The 15420-nt window shown below is 38.7% G+C and overlaps 1 protein-coding gene across 1 annotated transcript; it reads right to left on the bottom strand.

The window, feature by feature from the left end:
• Nucleotides 1–3986: 3986 nt before the first annotated feature.
• Nucleotides 3987–12778, bottom strand: LOC139721648 (uncharacterized). Its single transcript, XM_071632978.1, has 7 exons — nt 12751–12778; nt 11681–11882; nt 10084–10226; nt 8827–8943; nt 6689–6952; nt 4921–5132; nt 3987–4322 (listed from the first exon to the last, which is right to left on the bottom strand). Exons 1-7 carry the CDS (start codon nt 12776–12778, stop codon nt 3987–3989), a joined length of 1302 nt encoding a protein of 433 aa, XP_071489079.1.
• Between the last annotated feature and the right edge of the window lie 2642 nt (nt 12779–15420).

Genomic DNA, 15420 nt, shown 5'->3' with positions numbered 1-15420 from the left:
TACACGCGCCGGACGACGTAATGCCGAGTGCAAAATTAATGTGCAATGATATAGAACAATCACGTCGGAAGATGCTAGTACAAATGTATAGTGCTTCCTATATTGGTTAGCGCCACATACTGTTATAGAACCTCTATGGTTAGCGCCCTCCTTGTCTGACTTGAGTGCGTATTAATAGAACTATGATTGCCTGCTTTGTGGCTTGAGTTCTAGCTATACGGCTGCCTTAGCTCTACCTGATTATGCGCTGTTGTTTGACGTACGCAGTCGTCCGTAAGACAGCATCAGAAAGTCAGAAGTCTTTCTAAAATCATGCTTATGAATAATTATGTCGAAGAGGCTGTAATTATGATAAACGAAGAGTGAGGAAAAAGTAATGAGAGAGGAACGAATGCGCTGGCGAAGTCAAGTACTGAGTATGCTGCATTAAGCTGATACACGAATCTAGATTCATCGCCACCTTTATTATTTATCTGTATGCCTTAAATGCATTCATGTATTTATATTACTCATGTAAGTGAGACAAAGGTCTCAAATAAAACCTTAACTCGCACAGCTGCACGCATATTTTGTCTTATGACTGCATGATTGTTCGTATGGTGAGATATGACATGTGGTTGAGTTAGAAAAAGAAGTACATGTAGATCAAGACAATAGTCGTCCAACAGTAGGGACCCTACATCGAGCAACCTGACGGTGAAAGAAGGCATGACAGTCAGTTAGTACATCGTAAAATCCTTTCCTTTGTCTCTCTCTTCTTCTCTTCCCCCTCTCTCCTTCTCTTTGAATATTATATATATATATATATATATATATATATATATATATATATATATATATATATATATATATATATAGTGTGTGTGTGTGTGTGTGTGTGTGTGTATACGTGTGTGTGTTTGTGTGCATACACATAAAAGTACATTTGTATATAGTCCTCGAACTCGCTCTGCTATATATAACATAATGTACGATCTTCGACTCGAGTTACGTCATGATGCCATTCAATCACGCATGAATCATGCTATTGAAATTTGCAAAGATACATGGTATGGATATGTTAGTTTCTTACGGAAATGTGTTCATCTATGCATTCAAAATATTAAATACACACACACTCACAACATATATGCATTATAACGTAATACATAGTATATATATATATATATATATATATATATATATATATATATATATATGTATATATAAAAACATATATATTTAGATAGATATATGTTTGTGTGTGTGAGTGTGTGTGTGTGTGTGTGTGTGTGCATAATGATATATACATTTTAACATCCTTTCGTTTCTTTGGTTAAAAGAGTCACAATGTAAGTTTGACATTATTTTGCACAATGTTTGTGTCACTGCATTTTGTCTTTATATAGTGTAAGATTGACATTATTTTGTACAATGATGTGTATGATGCAGTTTGTCTTTGCATAATGTTTTGTTTTCGTTTCTGTGAAAGAAAATTTGTTTTATGAAATTGAACGAAATTCGAATATAGAATTAAAAAAAATACTTTTATGTACGAAAGTGATCTAAATCAAATTTTGCTGAGCTCGTCAGAGGCCTGTGTAACGACATTTGAGCAGTCGATGAGATTATGGCTTTCCTATAGCAATAATCAAATTCTGACTGAACATTTATTGCTGTTTTTTTCTTGTTTGTACAGGTGTTCGTTGCACCAAGTGAAATATGAATTTAGATTGGGAAATTCTCAGAACATAAGTTGCTGATATATAGTGTCAAGCACTAGTAAAAAAAAGTCAAAACGGTCTCGTTAAATATAGTTTAAATCCTTATATTATCATAACAGCGTCGAAATGTTGTAGATGCTAAGACACGTGTCCTCTGATAGCGCGTCGCGACCCGCAAAACAGCTGTTACAAGAAATAATGTTGCAGAATATATAAGATTCAAATAATGTTCATTCATCGGCTCTAAAGAAAAATATGAAATGTTACAATGTTGTTGTTTTTCTGTATAATATGCAAACCATTTACTATTTTCTGCCAGTAAGGGAAAAATTATTACATTTTTCCCAATGTTGTCAATTAGTACAGCAAACAAAAAAGGGAAAAAATGAAAACTTGTCCAAAAACAAACAAACAAACAAAGGTTTTCTATCCCATACCAGCTGGATTCAAATTCATGTCTATAGACTGGTTGTTGCTGTCAGTCATCTCGTGTATTCTTGTATCATGCATGATGTAGAATGACATGTTTTAATTGTACCTGTTTTATTCTAGAAGTCCCATGGGTGACATGTCTAATTATACTTACTTGGTCAAGAGAATATTAGGCTGGCTGTCCTGAAAGAGTTAACGTGATGTAGAAGGCACACGCACGCTTTTTCACATCACATCTCGGTTTCTATTAGTTACATTTCGTCGTATTAATATTAAGCGTTGGCAAGATAGCGTAGCTATAGGAGAGCCAAAGAAGAAATGCTACATTAAATTACGTAATAACAAAGAATCACAAGACTGTACCACATTAAAACAAAAAACACTTTTGCGGTATTGCTACAGGTCATTCAAACAAACACAGTTGAAAATAAAGTCTAAATGCGAAAAAGGAATGCATGCGGGTGACTCGGTAAATAAACGAGTACTGATACAATTGTATTGATGTCGATACGAGTACCGATACGAGTACCGATATCAGCATGATCAATAATTCTACTCAAACACAGTTTAAAACAAATTCATTCTTAATACGAGAAAAAGCATTGAGCATAGATTATAAAAGTAAGTGAAATGCACCTGCTATAAGCAAGGATCCTAGTACCTCTCACTCATTTCAAAGGATCTACACTAAAAAAGAATAAAATAACAACAGAAAATCTGTAGAAAACATCCAAATATACATGTACAGTGTAGTTTGAAAAAGCACTAAAGAAACTGTTCAGTTGTCTATAATATTCAGCAATTCAGCATGAGTTGGTGAACGATGAGGTAGTTAAACATAAACATTGTTCTCAAAATACATCGGCAAATGATATCCAGATATTCTTTTATCTTGTGTGTGTGTGTGTTTTTTTTCTCTCTCCATCTATTTAAATAGTCTGATACTGCCGCAGTCATCCCTACTCTTGGTAAGAAAATTCAAAAATGAAAGTGTCATTGCACGAACATCGGCTAAACCTTGGAGCTACTCCATCTCCGTGGTTAAACCAGTAGAGTTTTCTTTTTACGAGGAGGTCAGAGACCATGGTAAATGTCTTTGCAACGTACTAGTATGCACTTCGCCCAAGACTATAGTTATTCAATTAACTTTGACAAAATACCTGACAGCCCAGGCTTTCCAAGTGTTTCCGGTGTCAAAGTATTTTTGCGTTAGTACAATGATTTTCATCTTTGTACTTGATTTTTATATTGTATGGTTGCTGCCAGTCAAAATAATGATAATAAAAAGACCCATCATACAGCCTATGCAATATTTAGTAGGATTTCAGCCGCGATGACAAAAATACTCGAATAGAAACAAGGAGACATATCTCCTTGATAAAACTTTCAAATATATGCTAAACAAAGGAAGTTGTTTGTCCGTATTGGAAGAGCTATCTGTTTATCTATTTAGAAACAGCATTTGCTCCTCTTCGTTTAAAAAAAAAATCATAGCTGTGGGCCATCTAGCGTTCAGTTTACTATCTATCCACCAATCTCTGTATAGGTACTACTCTGCTGCTTATCCATCTTTTTAGCTACACAACTATATCTTTCACACCAAATCCCTTTGCAGATATACATCTCTCTTTTTTTGAGGGGGGGGGGGATGGAGTTGGTGGCGATCCAGCTATCTTTCTTTCTATATCTATATTTACATACTCATTAACCATTCTATACAAGGTCTGCTGATCGTTTATATTCTGTGATAATTACAGTCTGTTGATAAAAATAATTTTTCTCAAATGATATGCTGACCTGTTTGTCTTTGTTTTGTAACACTCTGTGACCTGAACATTGACATCAGATAATCTATACTTTTACTCCGAGCACCTTGATGACCGCGTCGCGAAGAGCGTAAAATTCCTCTTTGTAGTTGTAGACTTGCGCGTTGACGCGCAAATATTTCTCCTTCTCGTCGCCCGTGACGGCCACGACCACGCCCTCTTTGGCTATCTCTTCGCAGAGGTCCTTGTGTCCGTCGGGATGCCAGAACTGCGCAAGACGCCGAGTCTTCGGCAGAGTGACGAGGCACATAAAGGGCGCCCTCACCCTCTCCTCCAGTTTGATACACTTCGTCTGCCAGGCGTCGGCAAGCATCTCGGCGGCCCAGAACGTCAGCTCCGAGTTGTACGCCGTGATTCGTTCCTGTGTCGACCAGACCCAACAATGCCCTCATGTTAGTAAAAGTCACTATTGTCCACTTACTATAACTATAGGATAGCTGATGTAGATGTAACAGATACATCAAATTTATAACAAAGAATGGGATTGTCAGTTTGTGTCTCACCAGTTTTTGGCAACGCGGTACATATATTCGTGACAAACTCATCTCGACATAATAATATGACCTGAAATAATCTTGAGACAAGAGCGATCCCTAGCTGCAGACAATTTGTTCCGAGAGTATTCCGAGTAAATGTGTACATCAGTGTCACAGACAAAAGGCCTACGTCGTATCATGGTCGTCACAATGATATTCACAAGGCCTGGAAGTACGGCAATCAAAATCCTTAGACCCACCTTAAATGTCAGTGGGTGAGACAAAAGTAGAAAATACTGAAGATTTGGCTGAACCGAACGGGGTGTGAAACTAATCAGCTTGTTAGATTTATAAAATCAAAATGAACACAGATGATTTTCGCAATATGCTGCACCCTCCTTTCTCCCCCTCCGCCGCTGAATGAAATGGTAAATAGACACACTATACAAATAGTGGTGGTTATAAAGATCGAATATTACTCACCAAGCCGCCCAAGTAGTGGAGGTAATCTATCGCATGTCCGGCCATGTAATAAGGGATGTAGTCTTTCGTGCCCGTGTAGTGGAAACGCTCGTGGAGGTCCTCGGAGAAGGTGTATCGGGATGACACGGCGGCGCGCAGCCAGTGGTGGTGCTCCGGACGAGCGTAGAAGAGCGAGCAACCTCGGGGGCAGAACAGCCACTTGTGAAGATTACCTAGTATAGCCACATCGATTCGAAGACACACACGCCATGGCACACAGACAAACAAAGACAAAACAAAGTGTCGTTTTAAAGGATATACTTTCTGTCACACCTTTTTCTGTTTGACATCTTGAACGATCTTGAACGATTCTATTGTTTGTTTGTGTGTTGTTCTTTGTTGTCATTCAAACAGCGTGCAATGACATGTTCTTATTAAAGGGATCGTAGAGTACTGGTTGAGACCTAATTTCAGGTTTCTAACATATTTTTTTTTGGTGAGATAATGAGAAACCTCTTATGAAATATAAAAGAGCATGTAAGTCTATGAGGATTTCAACGTTTATTTGATGAAAATTGGATTTGAAATGGCTGAGATATCCGAAAAAGACCGATTCTAATAAAGAGTGGGACCCACACTTTATTACGATCGCTTTGTTTTAGTTTGTTTTTTGATGTTTCAGTCATTCCAAACCCGATTTTCATCAAATAAACTTTGAATTCCTCTTAAAATGGTATGCTTTGTACTATATCATAAGTGTTTTCTTGGTATCTCGCAAAGAGTTAAAAGGCCAATTCTCATCTCCACCAATACTGTACCATCCCTTTAACTCAGAGTATTTTTTTTTAACAGCTACAGTATCAACACCATTTTTCCCCCAACAGAACCTTTCATTACCATTGCTCCACCACTGCCTGATGCCCATTTGTATACACCTGTGTTCGAAAGAACAGAATGAATATACATTTCGAGCAAAGAAGCACGCACCAGGCACGATTGGGCACACTGGCAGGAATTCACAAAAATATAGTTCAAATCTGGTAAATGAACACATTACTTCGACCACGTAATATGCACGTGACGCATAGTTACGCATTGTGTACGCCAAAGTAGTCCAATTATGAATGCATACGCGCATATATGCAAGTTACGCTTACAAAGTATCTAACACTCTCTTGTTTGGATTCGTGGATTAGATTTATATCATGGACTAGACTCAAACAACGTTTGTGAATCTTGAGGAACATTTCTCTGTTACAAGTAAGACCATTATTCATCACTTTTGAATGCTCCCATGATGTCATAACAATAAAGTTTAGTCTATTTTGATTTTAGCTTGAATAGACGGTACCATGGGTGCTCTTTAAGTTGCAAATCCACCCACTTTCTTTTGTCGCTCTAGAAGTTCTGTTATCTTATTACCTAGTCAGTGTCTTTTCACATTTCTCTTATATATATACAATGTATAGTTTTTCGAGAGAAAATTAGTTTATAAAGCGAAAATCTACGTTTATCGAGAAACTCTGCTTCTCAAGTGAAAAACTTAGTTTATCGCGAAAAACTTTGTTTTTCACTCGATAAGCACAGTTCTCTCGAAAAACTGAGTTTATCGTCTGATAAACTAAGTTCAAATATCGGCGATCAAAACTCAGTTTATCAGAATTATTGGGCAAATGGCGCGCCATATCTGTTTGTTCGGTGTACAAGACAGTGGAGTCTTTCATTATATCGAGATTTTTCCGACCACTTACAATACTTTAGGCCTTATAAACATCGCGCTCTTGCATACCGTAATAAAAGTCAGCGCCAAGTTCCTCCAGTCTGAGCTGCAGCTGGCCCGGCCCGTGCGCCCCGTCTACCAGACTGATGACTCCCCGTTCGCGGCACATACTCACGAGCTCTCTGATCGGAAACAAGATGGCGGATGTGCAGGGAATGTGGTCAATCAGGGCAAGCCGGATTCGCGGGTTTTCGTTCAGAGCTGTCCTGTGACGCTCGAGTATTTCCTCCGCCGTCGTCTGGAAAGGTATGTGAATTTGGACCACGTCGATATCTTGTGGAAGATAAAATGAAACATTATTGGAGTTGGGACAATAATCCCAGGCATACTCATGAAAATTTAGCACAATGAAAGCTCTTTTATCTTTATTTCTAATCTTTACCTCTGAGATTTCTTTGTATTCTCCCGTATGGATCCCTCACCAAGGGCAATTAACATTGAATTTATGAGTAGCAAGAGACCAGGACTGAAATCCTTGGAGAAACCAAACAAATATGTTTAAAAAAAGTTACTGACATTTCATATTTTGGATACCAGTTTCTTTATGAACTATCTATTGTATGCAGCACGTCTAATGAAAAAGGAAAGACACACACAGAGAAAGATATTGTCCTGGTAAAGTGGCGGTAACTTAACTCGTATGTGTAGAATGCTTTTTACCAGTTGTATGTTTCGAGTGCGGATTGGCACATATCACGCCATAGCGTTGTACACACTGTGCAAAGTTTCTGGCACGGAAGAGGTTAAACCAAACCTATCGCATAACTTATCATTCAAATTGCCACGCCATCTCCAAACTAACATTGAATTCTCAATCATTCTGCTAAAGATATGCAACCTTGTTGATGGTGTTGTTCCTTTTCTTTTATCCCCAAAACAGATAAAATCCATTCAACAGTTGAACTTTGACCAAAAAAAAAAGGCACATCAATTTTGTTTGGTTGCTTGTTTGTTTGCTTTGTGTCAAAGAGCGATGAAAGACACACAAAAGGCGCCTAAATCACGTGATTAATGACAATTGATGGATATTTGAGGTGTGCTCTGAAACGTCACGCTTCATTACTTTTACAAAAACATGCTCGAAAGTTCATAACGCTTTAGTCTTGATTTTATTCGGATTTGCTCCAGGTTTCTCCTATTACACTGCACACGCATCAATTCTTGATCTATACACAATATTATCCCACGGCGTAAATTCTTTGGAAATGACATGCTCAGTAGCAGCACCATGCTTATCGTCGTCACGATGCGACGCGAAGCATGGTGCAGGCTTTTGAACAAAAACGAAAGGCCAACAACAATGAGAACTAGAGAGGAACTTGGGGGAATGGCTCTGGTTATTAATACAGACGTACTGCACTCAAATGAATATTGTACATGCCTTCTTATATACTTTTGGCTAGACAGTTCCTTGAATGCCTTCATCTAAATTAGATTGAGATATTTTGATTTTGACAGACATCGAAGAGATGCTGTTTTAGTAATTTTAGTTTCCACATTTACCGGCTATCCCATTTTAGTCCATTGATATGCAAAAATCTTAGATAATAGTCCTATCCCGCAGGAACAAACAAATACTCCTCTGAAAAAAAAAAATGCTGGATCCATATGATTTGATTCACCACCATCTCTTCGTTCGTATTCTGACATTTTCTTCAAAATTCGTTCTCAAATTTTGAGTGATACTGTTAACAGGCAACACCCCATGCAGGGCTTACCGGGTCCAAGGTGACCGGAGGTGGGGTGTTTCACAAAGATGTTACGCATGACCTGATGTAATATCAAGTCTTTGTGAAACGGCGCCGTATTGATCTAATACAGAAAATCTTTCTCAGCGGAAAGTTAAATAAAAAAGATAAAAGAGCTAAGTTTTGGAGATGAAAGAGCGCAGACCTGGCTACCTAGAACAAGTGTTGTCATTCTATGACTTCAAGCGAACGCCCAATGCACAATCTGCCATTTCCAATTACTAGTTTTCTGCTCTGCGATGGATAGGGCGGGCAGGGAGAGAAATATATCAGTGTGTGCCTGATTTGTGCGCGCACTCCCGCGGTGTGCGTCGGATCGGCTCATTTAATCCCATGCATGGCAAAATCTGTGGAATCCTTTTCTACTCATTTAATTTGGTTCTTTACGAATCGTCTTACCCGGTCTCTGACTCGTGAGAACCTGTACCGTCTGCTTGACCGATTTGTACGTGTGGTTAGACATCAAGATCTGATCGCCAGGCTTGAAACGGAAAGATTTCAGGATACTGTTGGTTGCTGCAGGTTGAGACACAGAATGTGAAGATGTGATGCTATGAGGAAATGTGGAAATAACCACGATATGCTACATTTGCCAAGGGAAATTGAAACGTTAGCTGCGACAGGGTGTGAGAGAGGAAGCATAAGATAGCCCACAGAAACACAGACACAGACACATACACACACGCACACACACATACACACACACACACACACACACACACATACACACACCCAGACATGCAGACACACCCACCTACACCCGTCATATAACCAGTTCAAGAGAGAAATATATTGCATAATTCATACAGTCAGGATTATGATCAAATTCTTAAAAATCCTGTGACAAGCGAATAGCTTTTTTTTAATTTCAACTCAATTCTTCTTAAAAAAAAAGAAGGAAAGTAGGTGCCTAGTTGGTAAAAAGTTGAATGAGGTAAAACTCCCACGAAACCTTGCAAAATCCAATATGCCCCACATCAGGTTTAGCCCTCATATCCCCCTCCCGATGACCACGAGACCATAGAGGTGCCCCCCCCCCCGAAAAAAAAACAACTACAAGAAAAAACAAAACAAAACAACAAAACTATACGTTTATTATGTACTATAGTTTTATTAATAGGTTTTGTTGTTGTTTGGGGGTCGTGTTTTTTTTTTCTTCTTTTAAGACAAGCAAGTTTGCGCTCGGCATTGCCCATGATCGTCATTTGATGGTCATTATAACTCACCCCTCCGTGAAATGATGCGGAAATTGAAAGGGTAGTCTTGCAAAATTTGGAGTGTTCTGGGCAGCGCTCGTGATAGCAATGTCACCTGGGCAGGCTCATTGTGATACACTTTCCTGGACAATCAGCGTGAGTGGGTTCGGTGAATGGCATTGATGCATGCATCATGCTCTGCGCGTGAGAATTTGTTCACCGCTTTGCAAACTCACTTCTATAAAATTATAATACTGCAGATAACTTCTTAATGGTAGAGATCTCTACTTTGACAATACCCATCTTAGTAAAAAGAGAGAGAGAGAGGGGGGGGAGAAAGAGATATCTGCTTTGCTGCATAATATATCATCTTTTGTGAAATCTGTTATTGCTCTAAGGTGTGTCTGAACTATAGTTAGAGTGCATATTACCATGCAGCACGTGACACGCTGTTACCCACCAGTGGTCGCGTTTTCGATGAGCAGCAAGTTTTCAGGCTTTGCCACCGCATAGTCGGCTACTTGCTTTGCAGCGTTCTTATACAAATCCAGCACTTTGTATCTGTACCACAGCTCTGGATTGGATTCCATTTCTTCAAGCATCCTGTGGACAGGGAATAACGGGCGCGAAATTTATTTTATTTATCCAGCGACGTTCTACAACGTAAAGCAATATTGGAAGCCACTCAGTGCGGTCAAGAAGTACATTAAAAAAGAACTGCATGGTTCACTATGCTTATGTTGCTTCTGCTGTTATGTAAAAATCAAGATGTGAAAAAACCTAAAACACTAAATAGAGTCTGAGGGAGTTAATGTCTCGAGTGACCTGATTTTCCATATTCATTTTCTCATATAGACAGCAGCGTCTGATTGAACTATTTCACAGCTAGTTCGATATATCAGCACGGTTATTATTTTGTACATAAATGATTTTGTTCATAAATTATTCTAAATTGATAGCACTAATTCACAAGATTTAAGCTGAAATACATATTTTCCTTTTCATCCTTTCAGCATCATTAATTACGACTCATTTTCTTCCAGAATAATCAAGCTTTCACAATTTTACATAATGTATAATATTTACAATAAAATACAACAGAGAAGTACATTGTAAGTTTGTAACTCCTTGCCAGCTGCAATGTTGTATGATCATATAACTAATGAATATGTGCTGTAGGCAGAAGTCGCTTTATTCAAGTTTGGCTCTTGTCGACGGATCCATAGTTTGATCATAACACTAATAGTTAAATGACAAGTTCACCTTCATAGACATGTGGGTTGAGTGAATGCAGCAATATTAGTAGAACGTATATCAGTGAGAGTTTTGAGGAAAATCGGACAATCCGTTAAAAACTTATGAATTTTTGAAGTTTCTGCTCAGTCACGGCTGGATGAGAAGACTACTTATAGCTTGTGATGTCACATGTGTACAACGCAATAAAGAAAGTATAAAGAAGATTCAACATATTTTCACTTTTCTCGCATAACAAAAGAAAACTCGACTTCTCTCTTTCAGAAGGCAAGGGGAAGAATATTAACCTTGATATACATCAGTAACAAGCCGAAGAAAATATGCACTTTATTAAATAAATAAATTTATGTAAATTTCTCTTTTTATTTTCCTTATATCGTTGTACGCATGTGACATCATGCACTGTAGTAGTCTTCTAATCCAACTGTGATTGTGCAGATACTGTAAACATTCATAACTTTTGAACGGATTGTCAGATTTTCCACAAAGTTTCACTGATGTATTCTACTAATATTGTTGCATTTACTCAATCCACATGTATATGAAGGTGAACTTGTCTTTTAACATTAACATTATTCGATCTGAGCTATGTGTACACACTATTGACATACATGTGCATTTCTGGTCAGATTATAGTTGTACAATATAATGTCTAAAACCAAAGCAAACACAAATGTTGAACGGAAGAAGTATATCAGAAACACTATTTAAAGTTACACGTTTTTTAAAACTCATTTGACGACTTACTATTTCGCAGGATGGTGATAAAGACAAAAGGAAGAAGGGAAGCAAAATAAACTAACCTCTGCTGAATTTTTATCAAACTCTTCGGCACACTGCCATAAGACCCGTGGTTCGTATAGGCCAGGTCGAGCGGGATAAAGAACTCTCGCTCGCGAAGACTTCTCCCGAATTCTGGCAGAGGTTCACGGGGCTTGGTGAGCGAGTGTGCGGACATGCTCCTGGCAACAGGTACGGCTTGTCCTCCATGGAGGGCCGGTGTCACTGCACGGCACAGCGGTAAGAACCGCTTAAGGGTTCGGGCTAATGATATATAGAGACGAGTGAATAGCCGAGAGTGTTAAGAATTAATTCGCCCATGATTTTGGATTGTTACCATTTTCCACGTCTTTTTCCGATTAAGCATGGATTAATAAACACATTTGTATTGGATATGGCTGTATCTGAGCAGTGCGTTTCATAACTTATGGATATGTGGTCGTTTTATATGGTTAATGTCTGACCAATACTTGCAATCTGTACTTTATATGGCATTAAGGGTCTGCTCATTTTGCTCATCTCAGACACTTACAGAAATACATTATCGCAAAAAAGGGAAGAAAAACAAAAGTGTTTCGTGCAACTTCTTTCAACTTCGATTGCCTTTTTTTCTTTGCTATACAGAACAAAAAGCCGTTTTAGGATACACACACATTCTGACAGAGAGAGCGGTAAATTCTTTGGTAGCCTTGCGGACTAAAATATTACACTCGGAAGGCAAATCAGGTGCGCTAATCAGCTGCTAAAATGGCCGCTAAAACAGGCGACCACCAAGACAAATATGATAAATACTGGAGGGCCGAAAGAAAGAGAGATATAGGTATAAAAAATACATCAATACGCGCTTACGTTTTTGGTTTGTCGTCGTTGTTTCTGTATAACCTAACCTAATATAAATTTAGGCATCGACTTCTGAATTGGTTTCCGCGTAACTGGTTGATTTTTAGGGGGTTATTTTGTTTTTTGTTGAGGGGGATTTGGGGCTTTTTTAGGTGAGTAGCGACCATAGACTTAAATCATTTCTTACCGTCGTACAATCCGAACATTATAGAGAACACTGCCGAATAAGAGAGGTTATCACTTTAATACTCACCGGTCACAGTAAGGCTGCTTGGAGGCATGATCGAAATTCACCACCGCGGTTTCAGGAGGCTGAAATATGACCGAACGAAATAATGGCATTTATTTTTGTACACTTGTCTCTCACAAGATTCTGCAGCAACTTTCTCTCTCTCTCTCTCTCTCTCTCTCTCTCTCTCTCTCTCTCTCTCTCTCTTTCAACAATGGACTACGATCGGTCCACGTGATGTTCGCATTGATCGCTTCCTCCTCATCCCTCAGCGACTCATCGGATTGACTCCTAATTAGAATCGGTTGATTAGTTTAGCTTGTTTTCAAGAGGAATGTTCATGTGATTTCATGGATTCCCCCAGCTGGTCCAGCGTAGCTCCATGCAGATCTGTAACATCACGTTTGATGGAGCGACTCGGAGATACCTTGAAGGTTTATAGGCCTACAATGCATGACTGGAATCACGAGGGATGAAACTCATTTTCTTTATCTATGACTGCACGGAAAAAAGAAAAGATAAATGAATGCTCGTGGAAAGAGATTCAAGTGAGAACATTCTGGAATACCCGACGCTTTTATTGTGCTTTTGAGAATAACATACCACCGCTGGGTTCAGATAATGCTGACAGTAATAGGATGAAAGCTAATACACCTTAACGAGACGCAAGAGTGGCCTGGCGTTCCGTGTGCGCGCACTTTCAGGAGTGGGTATGAAATATTTACTGAACCTTGCAATTTTCGGTTGAGTGAAGGAAAAGTGTGTGTTTGCATGAGTAGAATCTATATATGATTTTGGTTTTTTTTTCATATTGAATCCCCCTTCGTACTGCGTAGCAAAGGAACGAGTATACAGCCTTGAGCGCGATCTTCTTCTTCGACAAGCCCATGACTAGTGTTCTGGAACGTCTGTGACAGTGCAATTTACGTGTTGGCAGTTGGAGTCAAGATAATTAAATATGAAAAAAAAAATCACGGAAAGGACATCTTATAGTGGTAGCTTCAGGACGTTAGAATGACGTTGAAGGTCATGTTCAGTGTTCTGAAACACGACACTCCAATATAGAAGGTCAGGTATAGAAAGTTATGACAGACTCCAATGCCATCATCACATCACACCAATCGGTTGCCAATAAAACGCTCCCCTCCCCAATATAAAGCAGCGGTACTTCAAGCACTCCAAGATTAATCATTACAAAGAGATAAGAAAATGCGAAATTTACAGGCAGAGAGCATGAGAAAAATTGGAATCGAAAAGAGACCGTGAAACCAATTGCACGCACGACTGTGTCTAATGTTGACAGGTCAGTTAGATTCCATTAACTCCATCACTACCATCGAAAGTATGAGTGCGTATTGCCTCTATGTCATTCTGAGACAGTGGTCCTCAGATTGTTAACCAGCTCCTAGGGAAACGGACAGCGGGATCGACAGGTGTCACGTACCATTTTGTTCTTTTTGTTTAGATATTACACTGAACTTGCCGCAGATACTGTGCCAGCATGCCATAATTAGATATAGACCGTACTGATAGCACTGTAAAGGTAAAACTCGATACGAAATTATGATGCAAAGATTACAACTTGTTCACTTTGGTATAGAGCGTGAATAACTCTACAAAGAGCCTGGGGATTTGCAAAAGATCTCTTAGGGTTTTTTTTTTGTTTGTTGATCATTCAAAGTCATTATGTCCCTCCACAATCCATTACCCCCCCCCCCCCCCACGTGGTGCATTTATTGTTTTTTGATCTTATACATTCTATGGGGTTTCTACACGGGTTTGACAGGATTCCCTGTAGGATAAAATGATAACAACAATAATTATAATATGGTATCCCTTTTGTCTATAATATAGCTTCCAAACAGCCATGACTTGTTTTTGAACATTTCATTATTTTTTTATGTTTTCTCCATATATGGTAATGCGTGGCCAGAAACTATCATCCATGACTAAAAAAAGAAAAAGAAAGAAAAAAAATCATTGCTGAAATCAACTTTGCTGGGGTATTTGTTGTTGTTTTTACAAGTCAATGTATTCTATGCCATCTCTCGATGCTGTGATAGACAGAGACAAGAAAATCTATACTTCAATATAAGCGCATCGTATTGTTTTCCAGAGCCCTGCTTTTAGGTTTGGGGATTTTATCTTCTTCTTCTTCTTTTTTTTTGTGTGGGTTTTGTGGTTTTTATGATTTTTTTTTTCTTACTTCTATGGCTTACAAAATCTAACGCACTGGTGCATACAGTCACATGCATGGGCGATTGATTTGAGAATATATACGCTCATAAGAACATGACGTGTTTGTCAACTTTGAAACGCTGCCATCTGAAGTCAACAGAAAAGACTTTTATATGATCCTAGTAGACCGTGAACTGGTGAACGTGCATGCAAAGAAAATGACTGCACATGAACGCCGGCCGCGTCCATTTGCGTCTTCTGCAAAAGTATGTAATAGAAGCACTATCCGGGGTAGAAAGGCTATGTGGATTGATATGGTGTGAATGTGTTTATGGCAACCTGGCTGTCTTCTGTTATGTTTTCGTTTAATTTCAGCCTCAATGGTTTATGGATGATTGATTTCTAATATGTCTTCTATAACTCGATGTAAGAGCGCTATATCAGTACCTATATTGTATTGTATTGTATTGTATTGTATTGTATTGTATTGTATTGTATTGTGTAATTAGTATGGCA

The sequence above is a fragment of the Diadema antillarum genome, unplaced genomic scaffold (genome assembly GCF_040938485.1).
Source record: "Diadema antillarum isolate AM-2024a unplaced genomic scaffold, OU_Dant_1.0 scf00000146, whole genome shotgun sequence".
Lineage (NCBI taxonomy): Eukaryota > Metazoa > Echinodermata > Echinoidea > Diadematoida > Diadematidae > Diadema > Diadema antillarum.
The sequence above is the reverse complement of the archived record's forward strand: the minus strand, read 5'-3'. Positions and strand labels throughout refer to the sequence as shown.